Raw genomic sequence first — 22834 nt, 5'->3', positions numbered from 1 at the left:
TCCTGGGGGCCACTGGAACACTTGCCCCTACCCAGTCCCACAATCCCTTGGGATAAGCTACCTACATCCAGGTAACACTCGACTCTTTTCACTCCTGTGGGTTTGGGGGCTGATAAAGGTGACCGCTGGGCATGGGGAGGGCACCCTCCTCTGAATGAGAAACTAGGCATCAGGGACTGAGCACAGCACAAGAAGGGCTGGGCGGGACTGGACCCCAGGGACGGAGTGTCCGCGGCACGCTCAGCGGGGCTGAAGGAGAGAACTCAGCCCTCCTGCCCCAGAAGCAGCGAAGTGCCCGAGAGGAGTGAGGGGGCACCAGGAAGGCAGCAGAGGCGGAGGCAGCTGGGAGAGGCTGGGCAGACGGGCAGATAAGGCTCTGGGCTCTCTCCCCTTGGGGGCCACAGCCAGAGAAACAGCGCAGCCAGTTGCATAATCCTTCTGTTTGCCCAGAGCTACATTTTGTCCTGAAACTCTCCGCCCTGGGAGGCAATTGAAGAAGATCCCAGCAAGGACCGGGCAGGGAAGGGAATCAGCTGGCAAGTGAGGGCTGCGCTGGATCCCTGGCCTCCGTCGCCACACACAAGGATGGAGGCCCACAATGCGTCCGCCCCGCTCAACTTTACCCTGCCGCCCAACTTCGGCAAGCGCCCCACCGACCTGGCGCTGAGTGTCATCCTTGTGCTCATGCTGTTCATCGTTATGTTCTCGCTGGGCTGCACCATGGAATTCAGTAAGATCAAGGCTCACTTCTGGAAGCCTAAGGGACTGGCCATCGCCCTGGTGGCACAGTATGGCATCATGCCCCTCACCGCCTTTGCACTGGGCAAGGTCTTCCAGCTGAACAACGTGGAGGCGTTGGCCATCCTGGTCTGCGGCTGCTCACCTGGGGGCAACCTGTCCAACATCTTCAGTCTGGCCATGAAGGGGGACATGAACCTCAGGTAGGACTGGGGGTGAGTACGGGGGAGCCTGGGGACAGGATTGGAGATGTCGCAACTGAGGGGAAGAGCTGGGCTAAAGCCAGGAGAGGGAGTGAGTGGGGGCTGGGCCAATGCTAAGGCGGGGAGTATCAGGCATTTATTGTCAAGAGCTTCTGCTGGGCTGGGGGCAGGGGCTGGGGTACGTCTTGGTTTCTGCACCAAGCCAAAGGGGCCAGGCTGGTCCAGGGGCATCCTGGAGAGGCCCCTACTCCCAGAGGCGTCTCAAGTGGGGCACAAGGATTGTTTTGAAGGAGGACGAATTTAAACCAGTGGGGCTTCTGGAGAACTCTGCTTGCCTACACTGGTGTGCAAGCTGTCTGCTTTGAGGCCAGAGACCTGCAAAGGGGTGCAGACTGGTTCCAAACATCTCCAGGGAGATCAAGGTGGCGTGGAACCAAATGAGCCCCTCCAATTCCCGCAGAGCAGGCAAGAATTTCTAAAGATCCTCCAACTACCCGGGCATGTGGGCTGTCTTCTCTTAACATGCCCACCCAGCCATCAGATGCGGGAACACTTCCATGCAAACACATAACCAGGCAGAGCCAAGTTTCCCAGCGCCGGTCTAGGTTATGCTGGGCCTCACCTCAGACAAACTGCTGGGGGGTCACCAGCAGCATCCCCTCACCCAGAGCTTTACAGCAGAAATCGGTGAAGGCTCCCTCCCACAGGGGCCCTTCCGAACAGGTGGGACTCTGGTGGGGAACGCCTGCAGAGTGAGGCCATTTCAGAGCCGCTCCGGCTCCAGTGGCAGCCTGGGCTGGGTGAAGGGAACTCCACCGGAAGCTCTTGCCTTTCTCTCAGCCTCAGTCTCAAGCTCAGTAATCCTCCGGGTCAGTCCTCAGTGGACACGCTATTCCATGTGAGGTAGGGCAGAGGATTCAGACAGTCCCTCTGCTTGGCTCTGTCAGCACCCTGCCCCTGGCTGAACTTTAGAAGGAAACCAGCCAAGTAGGGATCCCCTTCCTGGGAATGCCAAGCGAGGCTGGGGCCGATTTTTAAATGAAAAAACAAGAGTGCTATTTGGGGTTTACCAGGACCTGCCGACTGAGAAGCTCTGGATTCTCTACCCCTATGATTCAACCCTCACGGAGGTGGTGGATGGGAAGAGAGGCACAAAGAGGGGGCTTGGCTTGTACATCTCCCATGGGAGCACATGGAATGTTCAACCACCTGGCTACGAGCAAATTCTTGCCTCTCTCTAATCCAAACCCTTCCTGCTGCAAAGCAAGCCTCGGTCTTGATCTGGCCTGTGGACAAGCTCGTTAAAGCCTCTGTGTCCCGAGAAACTGGGACTAAGTCTTAATCCCGGTGTGGAAGGTGTCGGGGAGGCGTGGTTCCCCTGAGGGCCTTGTGAATCTGTGGAAGCAGCAGAGCAGAATGGGACAGAGTAAAGGCCACCGGCAGAGTCTTTAAGTGTGAGTGACCAGAAGTCCCAGCCTCCTCAGCCAGAGGGTGCTGACGAGGTCTCTTCAGTGATACCCACATTTCCGAGGCTCTAGGTCCCCACCGTCCAGCCCCCAGTGACTCAGGGACGCAACCCTGCACGTTCTCCTGCTCAGCCTCCTGTCAGGGCACCTGGGGACCGTCACTTCTACCTGGACCCCACAAGAGATAATGCTCTGCTGGGACGGCCACCTTCTGCCATAAAGCCCCTTCCCACAGACAAACACCCCACACACGTTAAACCATGCCCAGACCTCACTGGCAGAGCACGAATCTCGTCATCCATCACCACGTGCTGCCAGACTTCCAATTCCAATTTGAGTTCATCTGGGACAACTGGTTATGTGTATTATAATAACGGTGATGACACTGATAGTAAACAACAGCCAGGCCCTGTACCACGCACTTTACATGAGATCCCCATCCGGTCCCCTGTGAGGCGGTGCTGGAAAGAGCCCCATTTTAGAGATGAGGAAACAGTGGTTAATACATTTGCCCAAGGTCTGGGGGCTCCAAAGCCTGTGTTTGTACTCAGATATCTTCAGGGTCAGGCGCGTACATAACAAACAAAGTGACTGTAGGCTGATTGCCAGCCTCGGAGGCATGGGCTCCCCAAACAGGGCAGGCGCCACGCATCTCCCCCACGGTGTCGTGTGAAGGGGGACCTGCCACTGCCACAGCTTCCTGCTTTTCAAGAGAAGGTAAAAGCTCCCTTTTTATGTGAAATCTCCAAATTTTTAAATATTGGCAACTCATTCAAAATTTTTTAAAACACTGTGCGAGCCAAACTATAGACACTAAAGGGCCGGATGCAGTTCCAAGGCTTCCACTTGGAGCCCTCTCTTTGAACACAACACCGTCCTATTTCTCATATAGAACGGGGAGGAATCTGAAGACACCGAGTCCACTTTACACAGGAGGAAGCCGGAGTCCAGAGACTTGCCAGAGGTTTCCCGGAATTTGTGGGAAAGCCGTATCTGGAGCCAGCCCCAGGCTCCCTCCACCCTTGCTCTGCCTCACAGCTGGAGTGAGTCTGGGGCAGCTGCCAGCACGAGCAGGCGGGCACATCCCGGGAGCATGGGCCGCCAGCTGGACATCAAGCAGCAGGCACGGCAGCTCCATCCTCGAGGATGCCAGCAGCCAAGCTCCAAAAGATGCAGGTAACCCAGGGGCCAGAGAAAATGCCCTCAACGCTGAAGCGAGCTTGGCTCATCCGCGCCAGAGGAGAGAGTACCAGAGGGAACTGGGCCCCTTGGACTGCCTTGCTGCCCCTCAAGTTTTTCGACTCCCCCCAACCTGGCCCATGGCAGAGACCAGAGCCAATGGCTGTGGGGACTACAGACTTGGACACAACCCAAGATTCCCGTAGGTCTCTCCACCATGGCACAGGAAGCCTAACCAGGACAGGACAGAAGCCAGAAGTTTCCCCCTTCACCACAGACCCTCATGAGTCTCCTCACAACCCCTCAGCTTCTGCCTCCAGGGCCTCTGCTGACAGGGACTCAAAACCCGCCCCTCAACCAGGGCATGCAAAGGTCCCAAAGCAATGTGTATGCAGCGCTCTGAAAACTTAAGCAGGAAGCATGACTAGAAAACCAAATGTGCTCCTTTGCCCTGGCCCCCGTGTTCCCCGAGAGGCAGCCAGTCCACGATGTTACTATGGCACAGGTTCCAATCTCAGGGCTAGAGTTTGAACGAGCCCCCTCCCAACCCTATTCCCCAGGATACACTGAGAATCACGACAGTCACAGACACAAGCACCTTAGGAGATGGGCATCCCAAGTGCCCAGCACTTGCACACGTGGAGAAGGAGCCTGGAGGTCTGGGAGTGGGGTTCCCACACACCCACGTGCACAAGGCACACCAAGTCCCAGAGCAAATTCCAAAACCCGTGACATGCCGAGCCAAAGTAAGCAAGACTCCTCCGCCCAAGGACATCAAAACAAGCGCGCAAGTTATGTGTGGCTTTTCTCCTAAGAAGAAATCAATAGCCAGCACTGAAGCCCCCGTGCCCCTCCCCAATCCCACCCCGCCCCCTTCCCACCCCAAAGGGAGCACCTGCCGGACTTTGCGTTCAGCGCTTCCACCGGCCTTTGACACTATTACCACTGATGTACATATCCATAAACAAGATACACTGTTGCATTTGAATGTTTTTAAGTTTTATATGAACAATATCATACTGATGCTATCACTTGACAACTTGCTTTTCTGAGATGTAGGCATATAAATAAAATAGCTACTTCGTGCATTTAAAGTGCACTACGGTTCCTTGTATTCATCCACTCTCCCGTTGTCGGACACTTGTGTGGATTTCATCTTTTGCTGCCGGGAATGGTTTTGCGCATATCCCTCTGCGCTCACGCGTGAGAGCGTGTGTAAGAAAAGCAGACTGCTGGGTTGTGAGTTCACACATCAAGAAAGTCTCCGAAGTCATTGTTCCACTCCACACTTGCACGAGCAGGGTATGCAGATCCCTGTTTCTCCACGTCTTCATCTGCATTTGGAATTGTCAGACTTTAATTTTTTGCCATTTGGTGGGAGTGAAATCAGTCGCGGTGGTTTTAAATTTGATTTCATGGGAGGTCTAGTGCCTTTTCATATGTTTATTGGCCATGTGGGTATCCTCTTCTGGGACTATTTTTCTGTGGGACCATTGTGTTTTTCTTGTTAATTTGTAAAGTTGCTGTTTATGTATGTTGCAAGGGTCTACTCACAGTTTTGGGCTTGTCTTTACACTTTAATACCCATGTCTTATAATACAGAGGGCTTATTTTAATTTAGTCAAATTTACTAATATTTTCCCTTGACGGTTTATATTTTTTAGGTTTCTTTAAGAAATTTTTTACTACCCTCAAGGTCATCAGGATATTCCTCTACATTTTCTTTGAAAAGTTTTAAAGTTTTGCTTTTCACATAGAGATCTGCAATCAATCTATAACTTGTTTTTATGTATGGGGTGATCTAATTTTATCTTTTCTACGTAAACAGAGAAAATTTCCAGTACCATTGAGTGAAGTTTTCTCCCGTAATTTGAACTGCCTCCTCTCTTGTAGATTAAATTCACAAATGTGCCTGGCTTTGTGTCTCTCTACGTGGCTACCTTGCACTAGCACATTTTCTTAATTACAATGATGTTATGCTAAGTTTCTATGTCTGAAAAGTAAATTCCCCTACCTTGCTCTTCTTGAAAATTGCATTAGCTACTCTTGGCTCTCTTCTCCTTCACTTGAATTTTGGGACTAGCTCTCAAATCCACAAAAAATATTCTGGAATTTTGATTAAATTGGCACTAAAGTTATAGATAAATGCAGAGGCTATTTTATAATATTGTCTTCCCAGCCATGAAAATGGTATTGCTTTTTTTTAATCTAGGCCTTATTTTATACCTTTCTATGAAGTTTTATAATTTCTTACATAAAGATCTTGTATCTCTTTTAGATTTATTTCTAAATATTTTATAATTTTGTGAATAGTATAAATGGTATTTTTTTTACAGAATTGATATGCTAATTATTTTTCCTAGTATATCGGGACCTAGTTGATTTTTTTTATATTGCTAATGTATTCAGAACTCCATGGATTCTCTTATTTGCTAGCTATAATGGAAATTCACTTGGATGTCCCCTGTGGCCAGTCCTGTCACTGACATATAATGAAAGTTTAGTTTCTCCTTTTCCCATTCCTATGCCTTTTCTATTTCTTGTTTTGTTGTGCTAGGAAAAACTGGTATATGGTATCATTTATAAGAGAGGTAATGATAACACGTATCCTTGCTTTATTCCTCTTGTTGAAAGCAGCTTTCTAATTTTTCAGCATGAAGTTTACTGTTTGCTGTAGACTTTTGATACATACCCTTTTCAGGTTAATGAATTTCCACTCTGTTGCTAGTGTGCTAATTTTAATTAATTAATTTTTTATTGAGGTGATGATAGTTTACAACACTGTGAAATTTCAGTTGTACATTATTGTCAGTCATCTCATAGGTGCACCCCTTCACCTTTGTGCCCACCTCCCAGCCCCCTGCCCCCTGGTAACCACTAAATAATTCTTTTTGTCCACGTGTTTATCTTCCATGTATGAGTGGAATCATATGGTGTTTGTCTTCCTTTATCTGGTTTATTTCACTTAACAGAAAACCCTCAAGGTCCATCCATGTTATTGTGAATGGGACGATTTTGTGTTTTTCTTTGGCTGAGTAGTATTCCATTTTTTATATATACTACATCTTCTTTATCCATTCATCAGTCAGTGGGCACTTGGGTTGCTTCCACGTCTTGGCTATTGTGAATAATGCTGCAGTGAACATTGGGGTGCATAAGTGTCTTTGAATTGCTGATTTCAAGTTCTTTGGATAGATACCCAGTAGTGGAATGGGCTCGGTCATATGACATTTCTATTTTTAGTTTTTTGAGGAATCTCCATACTGTTTTCCATAGCGGCTGCACCAGTTTGCATTCCCACCAGCAGTGAATGAGGGTTCCATTTTCTTCACACCCTCTCCAACATTTGTTATTTTTTTGTCTTAGTTATTATAGTCCTTCTAAAGGGTATAAGGTGATATCTTAGTGTAGTTTGATTTCCATTTCCCTGATGATCAGTGATGTTGAGCATCTTTTCATATGCCTGTTGGCCACCTGTATATCTTCTTTGGAGAAATGTCTCTTCATATCCTCTGCCCATTTTTTGATCAGGCTGTTTGATTTTTTGTTGTTCAGTTGTGTGAGTTCTTTATATATTATGGAGATTAACCCTTTGTCAGATATGTGATTTGCAAATATTTTTTCCCAGTTTGTGGGTTGTCTTTTCATTTCCGTCTTCTTTTGCCTGGCCTTATAGAAGCTCTTTAGTCTGATGAAGTCCCACTTGTTTATTCTTTGTTTTCCTTGTCTGAGAAGACATGGTGTCTGAAAAGATCTTTTAAGTTCAATGTTAAAGAGTGTACTGCCTATATTCTCTTCTAGAAGTTTTATGATTTCAGGTCTTACCTTCAAGTCTCTGATCCATTTTGAGTTTATTTTTGTGAATAGCGTAAGAGAACGGTCTACTTTCATTCTTTTACTTGTGGTTGTCCAGTCTTCCCACCACCATTTGTTGAAGAGACTTTCCTTTCTCATTGTATGTTCTCAGCAACTCTATCGAAGATTAGCTGTCCGTAGATGTGTGGATTTATTTCTAGGCTTTCAAGTTTTTTGTTGTTATTGTTAAAGATTGGCACCTGAGCTAACAACTGTTGCCAATTTTCTTCTTTTTTTGCTTTTTCTCCCCAAATCCCCCCAGTACATAGTTGTATATTTTAGTTGCCGGTCCTTCTATTTGTGGCATATGGGATGCCACCTCAGCATGACTTGATGAGTGGTGCCACGTCCGCGCCCAAGATCCGAACAGTCGAAACCCTGGGCCGCCGAAGCGGAGCATGTGAACTTAATCAGTCGGCCACGGGGCTGGCCCCTGGGCTTTCAATTCTGTTCCATTGATCTGTGTGCCTGTTTTTGTAACAGTACCATGGTGTTTTGATTACTGTAGCTTTGTAGTATATTTTGAAGTGAGGGATTGTGATGCCTCCGGCTTTGTTTTTTTCCCTCAGGATTGTAGTATGCTAATTTTTATCATGCATAAACATTGGATTTTGTTGAACCACATTTTTCCACATGTATGAAACAATCATACTGGTTTTTTCCTTTAATTTGATAATATAGTGATATATATCAGTAGACTGTCTGTTAAACCATTCTTACTTTGCTGGGCTAAACCTATCTTGTTCATTGTATTGTTTTGTAAAGGCTTTGCTAGATTCATTTGCTTACTATTTATGATTTTTGCTCCTATGTTCATAAGTGAGAATAGCCTCTAATTTTCCCTTCTCATAATGTCCTTTTCCAGCTTTGATTCTAAAATTACACTATTCATATATGATAAATTGGGGCATTTTCCCCCTTCTTGTGGTCTCTCTTTGTATAATATTGGGACCATCTGTACTTTGAACATTTAGTAGAACTCTACTGTAAAACCATATACATGGGGCAGGGTTTGGAGGAGAAGTTTTAAACTACTTATTAACTGTCTTTAGTGTTTCTAAGTTGCTTAAGGTTTTCAGCTTAATTTGAGTTAGTTTTTGTAGATTGTATTTCCCAGGAAATTGTCCAATCTAAATTGAAAATAAAAGTATAAAACTGTCCTTGGTTTCTTCCATGACTCTCTATCTTTATTCTATCTGTAATTATGTTCCTTTTTTCATTCCCAATATTATCAATTTGTCTCTTCTTTCCTTTTCCTTGATTAGTCTTGCCAGGGGTGTCTACTTTATTGGACTTTGTAGAAGCCTGTTAACTGATCCTCTTAATCAATCTACATAATTTTTAAAATATATTCTCTCATCTTTAATATTTTATTTCTTCTCTTTCATTGGGTTTACTTTGTTTTTCTGTTTTCTTGAGTTAGATACTTAGCTCATTAATTTTTAGTCTTTCTTTTCCTATATAAACATTTAAGACTATGAATTTTCCTCTAAGAATTATTTTATCTGCTCCCCAGATGTTTTTACTTATTGAGATATAATTCACATACCACAAAATTGACCTTTTTCAAGTGTATAATTCAGTAGTTTTTAGTATATTCACATGGTTGTACAACTATCATGGCTATCTAATTCCAGAACATTTTCCTCATCCCAAAAAGACACCCTGTACTCATTAGCAGTCACTCCCCATTCTTCTCTCACCCCCACCCCAGCAACCACTAATCTAATTGCTGTCTGTATAGATTTCATATAGATGGAATCAAACATAATGTGCCATTTTATATTTCTTCTTTCACTTAGCATAATGTTTTCAAGACTCACCGATGTGATACCATGCAGCAGTACTTCATTGCTTTTTATGGCTGAATAATATTCAATTGTATGGATATACCATATTTTGCTTATCCCATTCATTAGTTGATAGAGATTTTGATTGTTTTCCATTCTCTTGGGTACTTTCCCACCAGAATGGAAGCCAGAGCCATATATTGTAACATGAACGTCCACAAATCTAAGAATGTTCCCTAGCAGCTTCATTCTCTCAGTTGGTCTTTCTGGAAGGCTTCTCCTTATACAGGGTCCCGGGACTAACATGTATTAGATTCCAAATGGAAACGGCAATAGGACAATGAGGATACAAATGAGAGCTAAGAGGATATATTATTCAGACTCTGAGACTCACACTTTTCTTAAATAATCTAAGGATAAACCAGAAAGTAAAGAACATGAGAATATCGATGTTGATGACTAGAATAGTATTCAAGACACGAAGCAGGTCTGATGGCCAGATTGTCTTGTCACTTACTTGACAATGGGTAACTACTGCTGTCTTCTCTACTACTGCACCATTATGGTCCTTCAATTATTCTGTTTCTACTGCTTTGCTGCTATTTCTTTTTACAGTCCTTCTAATCAAGGCCTCCGTTTACCGCTTTTTCTTTGAATGGTTTTTGGCTTCTGCCTCACCATCCCTCCCATGCCACCCACTCCTGAAGACCAAGTGTTCTGTCACTGTGTCTCATATTCAAATTCCCCAAGAGAGAAAACGCTCTTCATGTAGTTATTCCTTGTTCTCTCAGTTGGACAGAGCAACTATGTCCAGCTATGCTCTAGGCTCTAAGACAGGCACCTAGCAACTGTGGAACAAGAGCTATTCTATGATCCAATGGGCTTAGAGCAACAGGATCACACAGTCAGCTTTCTTCAAAATGGGCTATGCATATGCAAGTGCTCAGAGCAAACGAGTTCTATTATGGAGATCAGAAGGGCTCCTTCCACTGTAAGCACACAGGGACTGAACCAGTTGGACAGACCTGGGTTCAAATCCTGCCTCGGCCATTACCACCAGTGTAATGCTGAGCAAGTCACAACTCTTCTAATCCTGAGATTCCTCATCAGCAAAAAGGAGATAGCATGCCTACCTCCTAAGGCTACTGGGAAAAGGAAACGAAGCAGTGCATGTAAAGCACCCAGCACAATGCCTGCCACACAGCAGGCACTCAACAAAATCATCTGCATTAATGGGCTCTCTGCACTCTTCCTCTGTCTCCCTCCCAGCATCGTGATGACCACCTGCTCCACCTTCTTTGCCCTGGGCATGATGCCCCTCCTCCTGTATGTCTACTCCAGGGGGATCTATGAAGGAGACCTGAAGGACAAGGTACCCTATGGAGGCATTGTCATATCACTGATCCTGGTTCTCATTCCTTGCACCATAGGGATCTTCCTCAATGCCAAACGGCCACAATATGCACGCTATATGGTGAAGGTAAGAAACTGGGGGCCTGGGCATGGAGCAAGAACACCACCATCCTCTCAGGGTATGGCTCAAGGCAAGTCATTTGGGCTTTTTCAGTGTCCATTTCCTTGTTTGTTTAAGGGAAAAAAGGTGTACCATTGGAACACTACTTCGTGCAATTGTAATGTACATGAGAATACTTAAGAAAAGTTAAAAGAAGTAAAACACTACACACAACTATAAGGTATAATCATTAGTTTAATAATAAACTTGTGTTAGGCACCCACTAGACGCTAAATTTTATGCTACACTCTCTAAGAATTCACTGTCCTCAAAGAGTCTGATATTTGCAGAAGGCTAAGTAACACAAGAACCAAGAACCAACATGGTGTACAATCAGGTGTTGGCAGAATGCAAAGAGGTGAGGTGAGTGATGGTCAGTAGTCAAGGAAGACTTCCTGGAGGGGACAAGCTTGAGCCAGAGTGTGAAGAAAGGGTCCCGTTTGGGTCAGCCTGGGGAGAAGCCTGAATAGAGGAGGTCAGAGTGGGGCCAAGGGCAAACTTGGCTGATCTGACAAGACAGAGGGGAAGAGATCAGGGGAAGAGGTGGTGTACATACTCCCAGCAATTCAGAAGTGGGGTGGGAGTGGAGTAGGGCCCCAGAGGGTTTGGGGAAGCCCTGTGGTTACAGACAGGGCATCATGCCACTGTCTTGCCCTCGGAAGAATCACAGACTCTTGGAGTGCGGCTAGGGTCCCTCTGCCAACTTTTGTGACCTTGGAGCTCAGTTCCTGTCAGTCTCCCGTTTGGCTCAATGTTCATTCCCCAGGGCCAGGGCTCCATCCTGGTCCTCAGGAAGGACTCTGCCTCCTGACATCCTGAGGGCCTGTTCTTGTCTCTGCTCCTGGAACTGTACCTTTGGGCTGGTCTACAGGCCACGCTGCTTGGAAGCCCAAGGCTTGGTAGCAACTTTGGGCCTGGGACAAAGCACCTGCAAGTCAGGTTTTCAGGGGTTTTTGAGTCTTTGCCCTTATCCTGGTGCAGTCCTAATACCTGGCCACTGCTCCCCTTCCCACCTGTTACAACACATGGAAGTTATTCCTCCTCCTGTGCATGGCTAGTCACCCTATCTCAGCTCTGGATGGCATTCCCTCCACCCTTGATTATGCCCCCCACCCCCACAGCCTCTGTCCTCTAGCTCTTATTTCATAACCATTTCTCTATTTGTCCTTCACAATCAGCATTAGTACAGGTTCACATCTCTCCTATCTTTAAAAAAACAAAATGAAACAATCCCTCACGGGACTCCACCTCCCATTCCAGCCAACACTTCTCTTTCCTCCCCTTCCTAGCTACACTTAACATTCCTTCCCACATCCACTTCTCACATACCTTCCACTTGCCCCACGCCGAGACCAGGGCTGTTCTCACAGGTGACCAGGCCCTCAACAATTAGTCTCCATTATCTGAATCCCTCTCTTCTCTCCTTCATCTCCCATCCACTCACCCTCTTAATGACCACCTGCTCCACTTTCTTTGCCAAATCCAATAGACATTTCTCAATTCTTCCTTGGCCCTTTAGCAGCTTTTGGTATGGTTGACCACTGTCTCCTCAGAAGCCTTCTCCCTCAGCTTCGGTGACTGCATGCTCCTGCTCTCCTCCCACCTCCCTGGCAGTTCTTTCCAGACTTCCTTATGAGTTCCCCTAGTAAAAGTTACTTCTCTGCATTCAGCCCAAGCTTTCTGCTTTTCTTCCCAGATATTCCTAAGTCCAGGTCTCCCCTCCATGATATCTGGTTCATCTCAAAGACCATCTACAAGCTGACAACTTTCAGAACAGCATTTTCAGTCCCTCAACTCTACCCTGACTCCAGAATCCACTTATTAACTGCCAGATCTTCCCACATGAATACACCTCAGACATCTAAAACTCAGCATGTCTGAAGGTGAAATCATCTCCTCCTCAAGCCTGCCCCTCCTCCCTCCCTCCCTATGGGAGTCTCACTGAAGGGCATTCCATGTGCCCAGCTGCGCGAGTCAGAAACTGCAAAGTCATTCTCAACGTCCCCTCTCCCTCCCCACTCACACCCAGCTCATCAGTGACTGTCAATACTACTTTCTGTTGCTTGAATCCATCCATTCTCCATCTCTGCAGCCGCTGTCTTCATTCAGGCTACTATCCTCTCCTAGACAACTGAAACAGCCTTCTAACCCGGCTGCCTGACCCAGTTTTACCGAGGGTGGAGATGTAAAGTACAAACTCTGCCACTTCTCTTCACTGCTTAAAGCCCCTCACTGGTCCTCTCTCCCCATGATACAGTTTAAACTCCTTCATGCGGCTCCTCAGGCTTTCTTGATTTGGTCTCAAACGACCTGTCCAGTCTCAGCTGTTTTCTCTCTGCACACGCCCTTCCCTCCACCTGGAACACTCCCTACACTAGCAGAAAAAAAAAACAGAAATGTTTGTGTCCGCCATCTTATTTAGTCAAGATGGCTTGTGGAGGTATAGGAATAAAAAAAAATCACACAATATAAAACTGTAAAGTGACCTTTGATATCATTTAATGCAATTCTGCCCTTCCCCATTTTATAAGTGAGAAAACCATGAGCCAGAACCCCAAGTTCACACTGCTAGTCACAACTGATCTAAGAACACATGCCTCCTTTTTACCTTAAAGTAACTTTAATTAAGAGTATTCTTCTGAGGATGCAGAAAGCAGCTCAGATCTTAAAGCTGGAAAGGCTTTCAAGATAAAGTTCAGTCTCCTGCCTTATTCCCATTATACAGACAGAGTCACCGAGGCCCAGGAAAGGTTCTTGGCAGAGCCAGGGCTACCAGTCAGTCTCCTGTTCCTGTTGTGATGCACATCCACTACTCAGTTCAACAGCAGAAACAGAGTCAAAATGACCCAGAGAACATTAAAAGGCCTGGGCCGAAAGACAGGGACTCATACGAACAGCATCAAAGGTAATCTACAAAACACAGATGTACCTTGGACCCACTTTGTCCCTGGCTGACCCTTCAGGGTTGAACCAGAAGGTCAACAGCTCAATTTATCAAATATTCCCAATCTGTGAGGATGCAGACGAGCATGTGGTCAAGATGCAAAGGCTGAGGTTGCCTTGCTTTTGTGGCTGAGGGGTATACTCGTCTTTTACCTCCGTTTCATAAAATTTAGTAACAAGCTAAAAAATGAGCAATCGTCCCAGTCTCTTTGTACACTTAACCCTGCTAGAGACTTTCAAACCAAAACTACCCAACTTCTAATAGCTGACTGCCAGAAGGTATGTGCTCAAACTCCGCTCCAACAGTTGCAGCCCCTAGCGGGAGGTCACACATTTAGATACACCAAGATACAATTTCAGGGATGCCATTTGGAAAGGCAATTCAAGTCACACTTTAATTTACCCATGCAAGGGTTTATTTAAGGCTATGTGGTTAGAAGGTTGATGATCTCAGCATGACGTGGTCTAGGAGCCACTTACCATAAGCCATCTACCACTCTTTAGTAAGGGTCCCATCGTTACAGACTCGACCGCTCTACCTATGCTGTTCCCATCCCTGCTGTTCCTGATGAACTGACCCGACTCTCCTTTCCCTCACAGCTTCTCCCAGCTGGTGGCTTCTGCTGCTCCCAGCCTGCTGTGTCTTTTAACACCCCTCTGCTCCTGCCTCCCTAATTCTGCAAACTCTTTAACTGAGGGGATCTGATTAGTTTGGTCACTCACTGATTTGTGTAGGGGCACCTTTGTGGGAAGACTTTGGGCCAGGTCATCTCAGTCACAAGCTGATGGACTGGCTGCCCGTGAATGGACACTCACCACAGCTTCAAGCAGCTATGACAGGGCAGTGAAGTCAGGAGTGCAAAACATGGTGACCATGGAGAGGCAACTACCTACGGTCTTTGTCTCAGCAGGAGGTTGTGGATATAACCACAGACGGCAGGACTGAGTGCGACAGGAAACTTTGAGTTAAGTTACTCTCCTTCACTTATTACAATTTACTGAGTGGTTCTCATATGCTAGGTCCTGTGCTGTCAAACCTCACCCAGACATTGAACGACTCACCAGAGCTGACACACTGGAGACCGGCAGAGCCAGCTCTCACATCTGGGTCACACCAATGCCTGTGCTCATAACCACTCCACAGCCCCCAAGAGCAGGAGGAGAGTGAGGGAATGCAAGTGAGGAAGAGGGCCTCTGGATTCATGGGCAATTCCTGTAGCCCAATGTCCCCTACATTATTCATTACACTCTTTCAACGGGAGCAAAAACTGGTCACCGCGTAAAGGACAAATCCAAAAGGTGAAATCAATTAAAAGTGCAAGGGCATACTGGGGGGGCTCATCAGTTAACAGTCTTTGAATAAAACTTGGAAAATGTGGTGAATGAGGAGATCTGGAAAAGTCCTTCTCCTGGGATAGGGCCACTAGCTGGTACCAGTGATGTTTTATATGACCACGTCAGTTGCACCATGGATTAAAAACACAGAAATGCAAATCTGTGCAGCTGAAGTCTGAGCAATGTAACTGTTAAAATGTTACCAGGACAACGATGTGAATATAATTAATGCCACTGAATTGTTCACTTAAAAATGGTTAAAACGGCAACTTTTATGTCATATATATTTTACCACATTTAAAAACCGTATTAGGAAATACAAAATACCACACGTGAATGAACTGGAAACTGAACCAACACATATAACCATTACAAAATAACATGGTAAGTTCTAGAAAAGTTTGCTATATATTCCTGTACTCAGAAAATGAGAGGAAGTGTCTTAAATTTATGCACATATTTTGATCAGTTTGAAGTGTGTCACTCCAGAATGCAGACGAAATTTAAGCACACTTTGAAAGCCCACATCCTTGTTACATGCTGAAAAATCAACGTTGTAATTTCATCAAAAACCTACCTACTAAAAATTCAAAATGCTATGTAAGATGCAACTATAAAATAACCTTCAAATGAACACATCCCATTGTTCCTAATGAATGCTGCTTTCACAGCACTTACCTGGGAAGGGTGGACCTGCATGTTTCCGACAATGGCGTTATTACCCAAAACATTTTGAAACTCCTTTGGGGATCTTCCTTCATATCCAATTTGCAGGTCCCTTGGGAGTAAGCTCATCCCTTTACAGTTACACATCACTAGGGATCTAAAATCACATCACCTGACTTGATCACCCACTTTGTTTACCAGCTTCGCTTCAAATGACTCCTGGCAATTTCCAGACATCAAATTCATCCTAAAACCGCTAAGTTCCTACTCAGAATGGAAGTATCTGAAACAAGTATGACAGGTTCTAAGAATGACTTCCAATGAGTTCCAAAACATCTAGAGTGACGGCAGCATTGTAGGATTGTGTACACAGGCTCCAAAGACAGTCTCTGCAAGAGAACTTTTAATTTACAAGACCACTTTGAGGGAGGACTGAACAGCTTCATTTCTTCAGAACCCAGTACTTCACTAAAAACCTGCTATGCGGAGATGTCAAGCAGCAGCTGTGCTTGGCTGAGTCTCTAGCAACAGAGACGATCTCCTTAATCAGATTAATCAGGTCTCTGTCCTCCAAGAAGATTCCTAGCTACTGCTAATCCCAAAATGATGGAAGATACAGGTCTTGTATTCCCTTCCACTTCAAATGCCATTTTTTTTTATTAAAGTGTTTTCCAGCTCCAATGCCCACCTGAGCTTCCCCACCCATCTCTGCTTCTCCCTGTCCCCGATGACCCTTCTGCCTCTTCTTTTTGTCCTCCTGCACAGGGTGGAATGATCATCATGCTTCTGTTCAGTGTGGCTGTCGCAGCACTCTCTGCCATCAATGTGGGCAAGAGCATCATGTTTGTCATGACACCCCACTTGCTGGCCACCTCCTCCCTCATGCCTTTCATCGGCTTCCTGCTAGGTTACACGCTCTCTGCTCTCTTTCGCCTCAACGGACGGTAGGTATTACTTCAGGCCCACTGTCCCATGGACCTCATTCTTGTCCTGGTCTCTCAGGAAAAGGATGACATCTGAGACCTGGGGAAGGCAATTTCCTACCAATATGGTCAAATGCATCAAATGAACAAGGAACTTTGGACTGTGAGAAATATTGGGGAGGGAAGGTACTGAACAGGTTAGAAATATAAATCGAAAGACCAAAGGCATCTAATCAAAGAGCAACAGCTCATGGCAAAGTACTCCCTCCATAGCCTAGATTCCAACTCCTGCCCAACTCCTTGGTAGCTAATGGCACTGGGGTAGCTCCATGTCATCATGAGAAGTGTTGACAATATTCTTCTTTTCCCACCCAGGCTCTAGTCTTGACAAGCACACCGTTAGGCGACAACTCTAAGTAGCACTCAGAACTGAAGTAGCTGTGGACTTCAGCTATAATCTAATCCAGTTCACAAACACAGCTGCTACTTTAGGGGAACAGAGTTTGAGAGCCCGGAGCAGGAACATCAGGCACCCTGTCCATACACAGCAGCACATTTCAGCAACTTTTCCTCTCTTCGGCCACAGAAGACAATTGCTATGCAGGAGTCTCTTCAGAGTGATCGCACCCTAGCTCCCCAACCCCGCCAAGAAAACCGAATTGTTATAAAACAAAATTTAAAAATAACTACCCATTTTTAAAAACATGCTAATTTAAAAAAGAACAAATTACTATAGGATGTAACACATGGTGTATAGTAGAGCCAAAAGGATGCCAGTGACCATTCCATGTCCATTTTCATGAAGACAGTGATATGAATCATAATAAACGGCCATAGCATCAAGTGGCATCAGTCATCTCCCCCATAAATGTGCTGAGACAGCTCTCAGGGATTTTTTAGCGACTATTTTAACACATTAATTGCAATTTAACAAATTAAAACGTATTCATTCAATGTAAACATCTCATTCTTTCTTTTTTTTAAAGTTTACATAAATTCCATCAGAGTTGGCCTGACCAGGTCTCTGGCTGGGAAAGATTCGTTCTGAGCTAACATCTGTCGCCAATCTTCCTTTCTTTTCCCCTCTCCCCAAAGCCCCAGTAAATGGCTGTATATTAGCTGTAGGTCCTTCTCTTCTATGTGAGCCGCCACCACAGCACAGCTACTGACAGACAACTGGTGTGGTTCCACACCCAGGAACCAAATCTGGGCTGCCAAGGCAGAGCATGCCAAACTTTAACCACTAGGCCATCAGGGCTGGCTCAACATCTCATTCTTTAATCCATAACGTGTTCTGAAGATACATAATGGGGCTGAGTTAAGTTTTTTTTCCTCCCCAATCCTCATGTGTTTGGGACTTAAAGATGTCCAAGCCACAAACCTGGGAACAGAAAAAGGACTCCAGACATTTCAGTCAATCTTCTGTGTGTTGAAATTCTAATTGTTCTCTGTGTAAACTCTACACAAGCCAACGAGGGATACCAGGTCAAACCTCTTACACCCTCACCAGGCAGGTATTTCTCCAAATTTTAATTTGGCAACCCCACAAAAGCAGACAAATCATAGATGTCCAAGCTACTCAGAAATTGTCACAAAAACTCTTGACATGAATCTACTGGTCACCATCTTGCATACAGCTGGCTCAGTTATTTTAAGAGATGGGTCAACTTGACTTTTCTTGAAAGCATGCACACACTAATACCTGGCTCACTTTTTTTTCCTATGTCGACTGTTTAGTGGGTCTTAAGAGTACCTGGGAGAAAGGAGATGGGCTAGGGAGGTCATACTCTCAGGTCCCTTTCTGTGAAGGCATACCAGGTTCTTTTTAACCTACACAGGTGCAGACGCACTGTCAGCATGGAGACCGGATGCCAAAATGTTCAACTCTGCTCCACCATCCTCAATGTGACCTTCCCCCTTGAAGTCATCGGACCACTTTTCTTCTTTCCTCTCCTCTACATGATTTTTCAGCTTGGAGAAGGGCTTCTCCTCATTGCTCTCTTTCGGTGCTATGAGAAAATGAAGCCTTCCAAGGGTGAGTACTTAATCATTCCCCTGACTTCTGCTCCCATATTGGACCTGATCCTGCCAGCAAGTTAGTTTCTGGCAAGGACCTTTTGGATGGGGCTGTAACTCTTACCAAGCCCCTAGGAACCAGGTAGCACCAAAGTAGTAGGAAGGGATCTCAAAAAGCCAAGGCTACTTCATTAACTGCACTCCATTTCTGCTGGGAGAATAAACCGTGCATGGTTTGCCGCATGAGATTGAGGCGATTTGCGCTGCTTTGTTGAACTCAGGAGACCACACAGGGCTCAGGACAAGGAAAACAGGACAGAACTGTGTTGGACATTAGTTGTGAGATGTTAATTGTGTGAAAGTCCCCTATTTACAAGAGTTAGGGAAGTTTCTGTGTTCTTTAAAACTAGGTTCTTACGTCCTGGACCAAGTCAGAGCCCCAGCACCACTGGCACTCCTACGAGGGAAAACATAAAAGCGTGCAGCCTAATAACCCAGAATCCAAAAAAGGGATTCCAATTCTGGTTACACAGTAAAGAAAACCTAAGTATAAGCTTACTAAATAGTAACTACTACTACAATAATCTAGTTTAACTTGATTTGTACTCTGATTACTACTGGATTAATAACTTACTAGCCAATCAGCACCTCTTTTCTAACATTCTCAGAGCATTCCATTCTCTTCAAAATATTACCAAACCTCCAGAGAGGCGAGAGTCCCTTCCTCAAAGGAGACTTGAATTCCAAATCTTTTTTTTTTTTCAAACCAAGAAACTCAACCTTACTTCGTAACTTATTTTGGTATTTTCTAACTCTAAACATCAGTATATTCTGCTTAATCACACAAACCCTTCAAGTGACTGCAGGTTAACTGAGGGTCCTTCAAGAGCTTTCCCGGCAGTAAGATGCAACTTCCCCTGGGGGAGTAGATTATCTTACAGTAGCAAATGCAGATTTACATTTACAATTAGCCAACATGTCATCTTGGTTATCAAGCAGCCACAAAGAAACAAACGGCCCATACTTCAGACCCATTTTATAAGCTCTGGTTCGAAACTGCACTGGAATTGTCCACAACCATCCAGACTTATGCTTATCTCAGAGCAACTCAAGACATCTGTCGTCCTTTTAAGTCTCCCCCTTCTTACACACACACAAATGCAAGAGGGGGAAGCAGGTGCTAAACCAACCATGTCCCTAGGTTTGCAGCGTTAGCCTAGAACGGCCTGGAGCGTCCTCAGGGAGCCATGCACTAATTATTGGTCTTTGGCTCTCAAGACCTAAAAATAACTTCAATCACAAGGCACCTCAGAAGACCCTTATGGCAAAACTAAGTGAAAACAACTTACCTCCTTGGAGTTAATGGACTGATGGTAAACGCCCAAGCAGCAGTGCTGAGGGTGAAAATCTGTCACGAGTTTTGTGCTTTTAACCCCTGTACCCTTCTACTGAGACGGGAGAACAGGAAGCGTGGACCCAGACTCCTATTTTCACAGCTCCCAAGTCCATGTAGGCAGGAAAAGGGGTAGATCAAACAAGATGGGGGGAAGAAGGAGCCTGGAAACTCCCCCTTGGAAGACTTTCCTAAAGCTTTTTCCTCCCTGCCCCCTCCATGCTCCCAGAATGCAACAATCTTTCTTAAACTCCTACTGTATTGCATGTATAAAGAAACTGGAGACGGAATGATGAACAGTCGGTATTTTGCTAATTTGTAAGACTTTTTCTTACTAGTATTACCATTAGGAATGCTGAGGTGAAAGTAAATCTTTCCTCAGACTTTAAGAGTAAGTCATGGGAGGAGAGATGGTCAAGATACAGAAACAACAACCAACCACCACATAGCACACCTAGGAGTAAGTTGGTCTTCTTTTATCTTCCAGATAGAACAAGCTTTGTAATAATTACTGTTTCCTTTCCCTACTCTCGACTCTTTTCAACTTTACAGATAAAACAAAAATGATCTACACAGCTGCCACAATGGAAGAAACCATTCCAGGAGCTCTGGGAAATGGCACCCACAAAGGGGAGGAGTGCTCCCCTTGCACAGCCTAACCTTCCTCCAGTGGCCTGGATTCTGGTCACAAGGCAGTTCAGAAGACAAGTGTGGGAATTTCAGAGAGCAGAGAAAGGAACACCAGTAGTGTCTGAGTCTTTTTCCAGGATCAAGCTTTGCCTGGAAGACAGAGAGTCTCTACCCAAAAGCCTCACCTAACCCAAGCTTAGAATTTTGATACTTGTTTTAAAAAATAAAAAAGCATACATGCTCATTGACAACCCCATGAAAGCAGAAATCAAAACTCTTTTTGCCCCTTCATCTCTAGAAGTTTCTGATAAGTGCGTAAAAGGCAATTTCCGAACTAGCCAATAAACAAGTTTTTTTTTAACCTAAAATCAATTACCCAAATTCTGTTCCAAGTTTTGTGACCCAAAAAGAAAATAAATGCTCAGAGCACTGTAGGATTAGTAGACTTCAGATGTCCTGTCTAATCTTAAAAATTCAGACCCCATTCCTTCCCTTTTGACATTATTGGGATTAAAGCTCCTGAGGACACAAATACAACACCAAGAACACAAAAGACGACACGACAAAATGCAAAAGCAACTGGACAATACAAACTCAAAAACTCAGCCATGACAAAATAAGACGTTTTTGGAGAATGCAATTCCAAAAGTAGAGGGGGAAAACTTTAACAAAGAAAAGCCAGGAACACAAACATCAACAGAAACGTTTCACTAACCTAATAAAGTATCACCATCAGTTCATAAGGTATCGGTGGTTTCCACATTACGCTCCCTCAAAATTTAGAGTACTGCAAACTGTTGCCAAATGCGTAATTTCTCAAAGAAAGACACTCAACTTAGAATTCTTAAAGTTCAAATTTTCTCCAATGAAACAAACATTTTACATCACTCCTATGCAAACAAGGACCAAGCAAAAGATTAAAGAACACGGACAACTAACATTAACACTTGTAAACAAATGACCATGTCCACTTACTTGTGGTTTTAAGATCATTTAATATGATTAGGTACAACTGAAACCAAGATAAGTTAAATTTAGGGCATCAGTCTGGCAAATGTCCAGGATTCCTAATACCAGAACAAGTTTAAGAATCACCAATTTGGGTCATTAACACCCTATTAAAAATGCAGACTTGTGAAAAGGTTTGCCACCTCTCCTTTTTACATATCATATCCATGTTAACATATCTGTTCAAATTCTTTACTATTTAGCTAGCAGATGCACTAAGTACAGTAAAGTAACATAAGAACAAGCTTATTGAGCTTTTTAAGCAAGGTAGGGCTGGACTCGAGATACATCATCCTCAAACTTCTCCTTACAGAACTAGGTGAAAAGAATCTACAGAAAACAAAAGTTGCACTACGCCCTGCAAAGGCTGGTCCTAAAACTTTGCTGAAGCCTATACTCCTCATGTGACTGCTCAGGCCCTGGATCTGGGAAGTGAGGCTAACTTGTTGGTTCAAACCTACCCTCAGACATCTCTGCCATTAGCTCAAAGAAAGGGTCTTATTCTAATGCTTTACTGTATAACAAGTATCCGTAACACTAAAATAGTACACCACTGATATTTACCTCCTCAAAAGGAAAGAGATGAAAGGAAAAAAAAGTCAACCGGTAAAATGTCAAAGTGCACACACCATACTACCCTGAGTTATATTTAAAAAGCCCAAGGGAAAAAAACTGCCAAAGCCCAACTTCTTGCTGGCTTGTACAGCCTTCAGAGATACACTATGAAGAACAAACCTAGGTTCCACTATTTTAAGTAAGACCGGTGCCCTCCATGCAAGTGAATTAACAAGTATACCACAAACTCCCCCTAGCACCAGCCTCATGTTACAAGGATCAGCTTCACCATTTCACGGCCTAAGTTCTAGTCTTGGATACAGAGGAATGTGGCCTTCACATGAATGTAACAAAAACCTTTCAAAGCTATCCCCAAAAGGAGATTCTCACTACCCAATCCCCACTCTGTGGGGAAGCCAAAATCAATCTTTCTAGCACTTCTAATTCAGCTTCCTCAAAATCCCTGCAAGGCTGGGGCACATGAATCTATGCTGTTAAGTGTGGTTTTGGGGTTCTGAACAAGACTTCCTGGGTTCTAACACCCAGTCCATTTACCTGCTCTTCTCTTTGGCCTTGCATTTCCTCCTGTAAAACAGTATAGTTTTGGAAATTGAGTGAATA

At 44.8% G+C, this 22834-nt stretch overlaps 1 protein-coding gene across 2 annotated transcripts; it reads left to right on the top strand.

Moving 5' to 3' along the window:
- Positions 1-236: 236 nt before the first annotated feature.
- On the top strand, positions 237-21018 carry SLC10A1 (solute carrier family 10 member 1). 2 transcript variants are annotated; one of them, XM_046647422.1, is made up of 5 exons: positions 274-941; positions 10501-10711; positions 16454-16632; positions 18450-18646; positions 20573-21018. In XM_046647422.1, exons 1-5 carry the CDS (start codon positions 586-588, stop codon positions 20677-20679), a joined length of 1050 nt encoding a protein of 349 aa, XP_046503378.1. In that variant the 5' UTR covers positions 274-585; the 3' UTR covers positions 20680-21018. The 2 variants fall into 2 exon arrangements, with proteins under 2 accessions (XP_046503379.1, XP_046503378.1); XM_046647423.1 differs by lacking the exons at positions 10501-10711; positions 16454-16632; positions 18450-18646; positions 20573-21018 and adding an exon at positions 3300-4873 and having other exon boundaries at positions 237-941.
- Positions 21019-22834: the final 1816 nt, after the last annotated feature.

Source organism: Equus quagga, chromosome 20 (assembly GCF_021613505.1).
Source record: "Equus quagga isolate Etosha38 chromosome 20, UCLA_HA_Equagga_1.0, whole genome shotgun sequence".
Taxonomy (NCBI): Eukaryota; Metazoa; Chordata; class Mammalia; order Perissodactyla; family Equidae; genus Equus; species Equus quagga.
This window is presented reverse-complemented; position numbering and strand designations above follow the sequence as displayed.

Excerpts from the sequence above, each read along its gene's own strand:
- SLC10A1 (XM_046647422.1), top strand. The coding sequence starts at position 586 with ATGGAGGCCCACAATGCGTCCGCCCCGCTCAACTTTACCCTGCCGCCC. Across the intron at positions 942-10,500 it reads AAGGGGGACATGAACCTCAG|CATCGTGATGACCACCTGCT; the intron begins GTAGGACTGGGG and ends TCTCCCTCCCAG. Across the intron at positions 10,712-16,453 it reads ATGCACGCTATATGGTGAAG|GGTGGAATGATCATCATGCT; the intron begins GTAAGAAACTGG and ends CCTCCTGCACAG.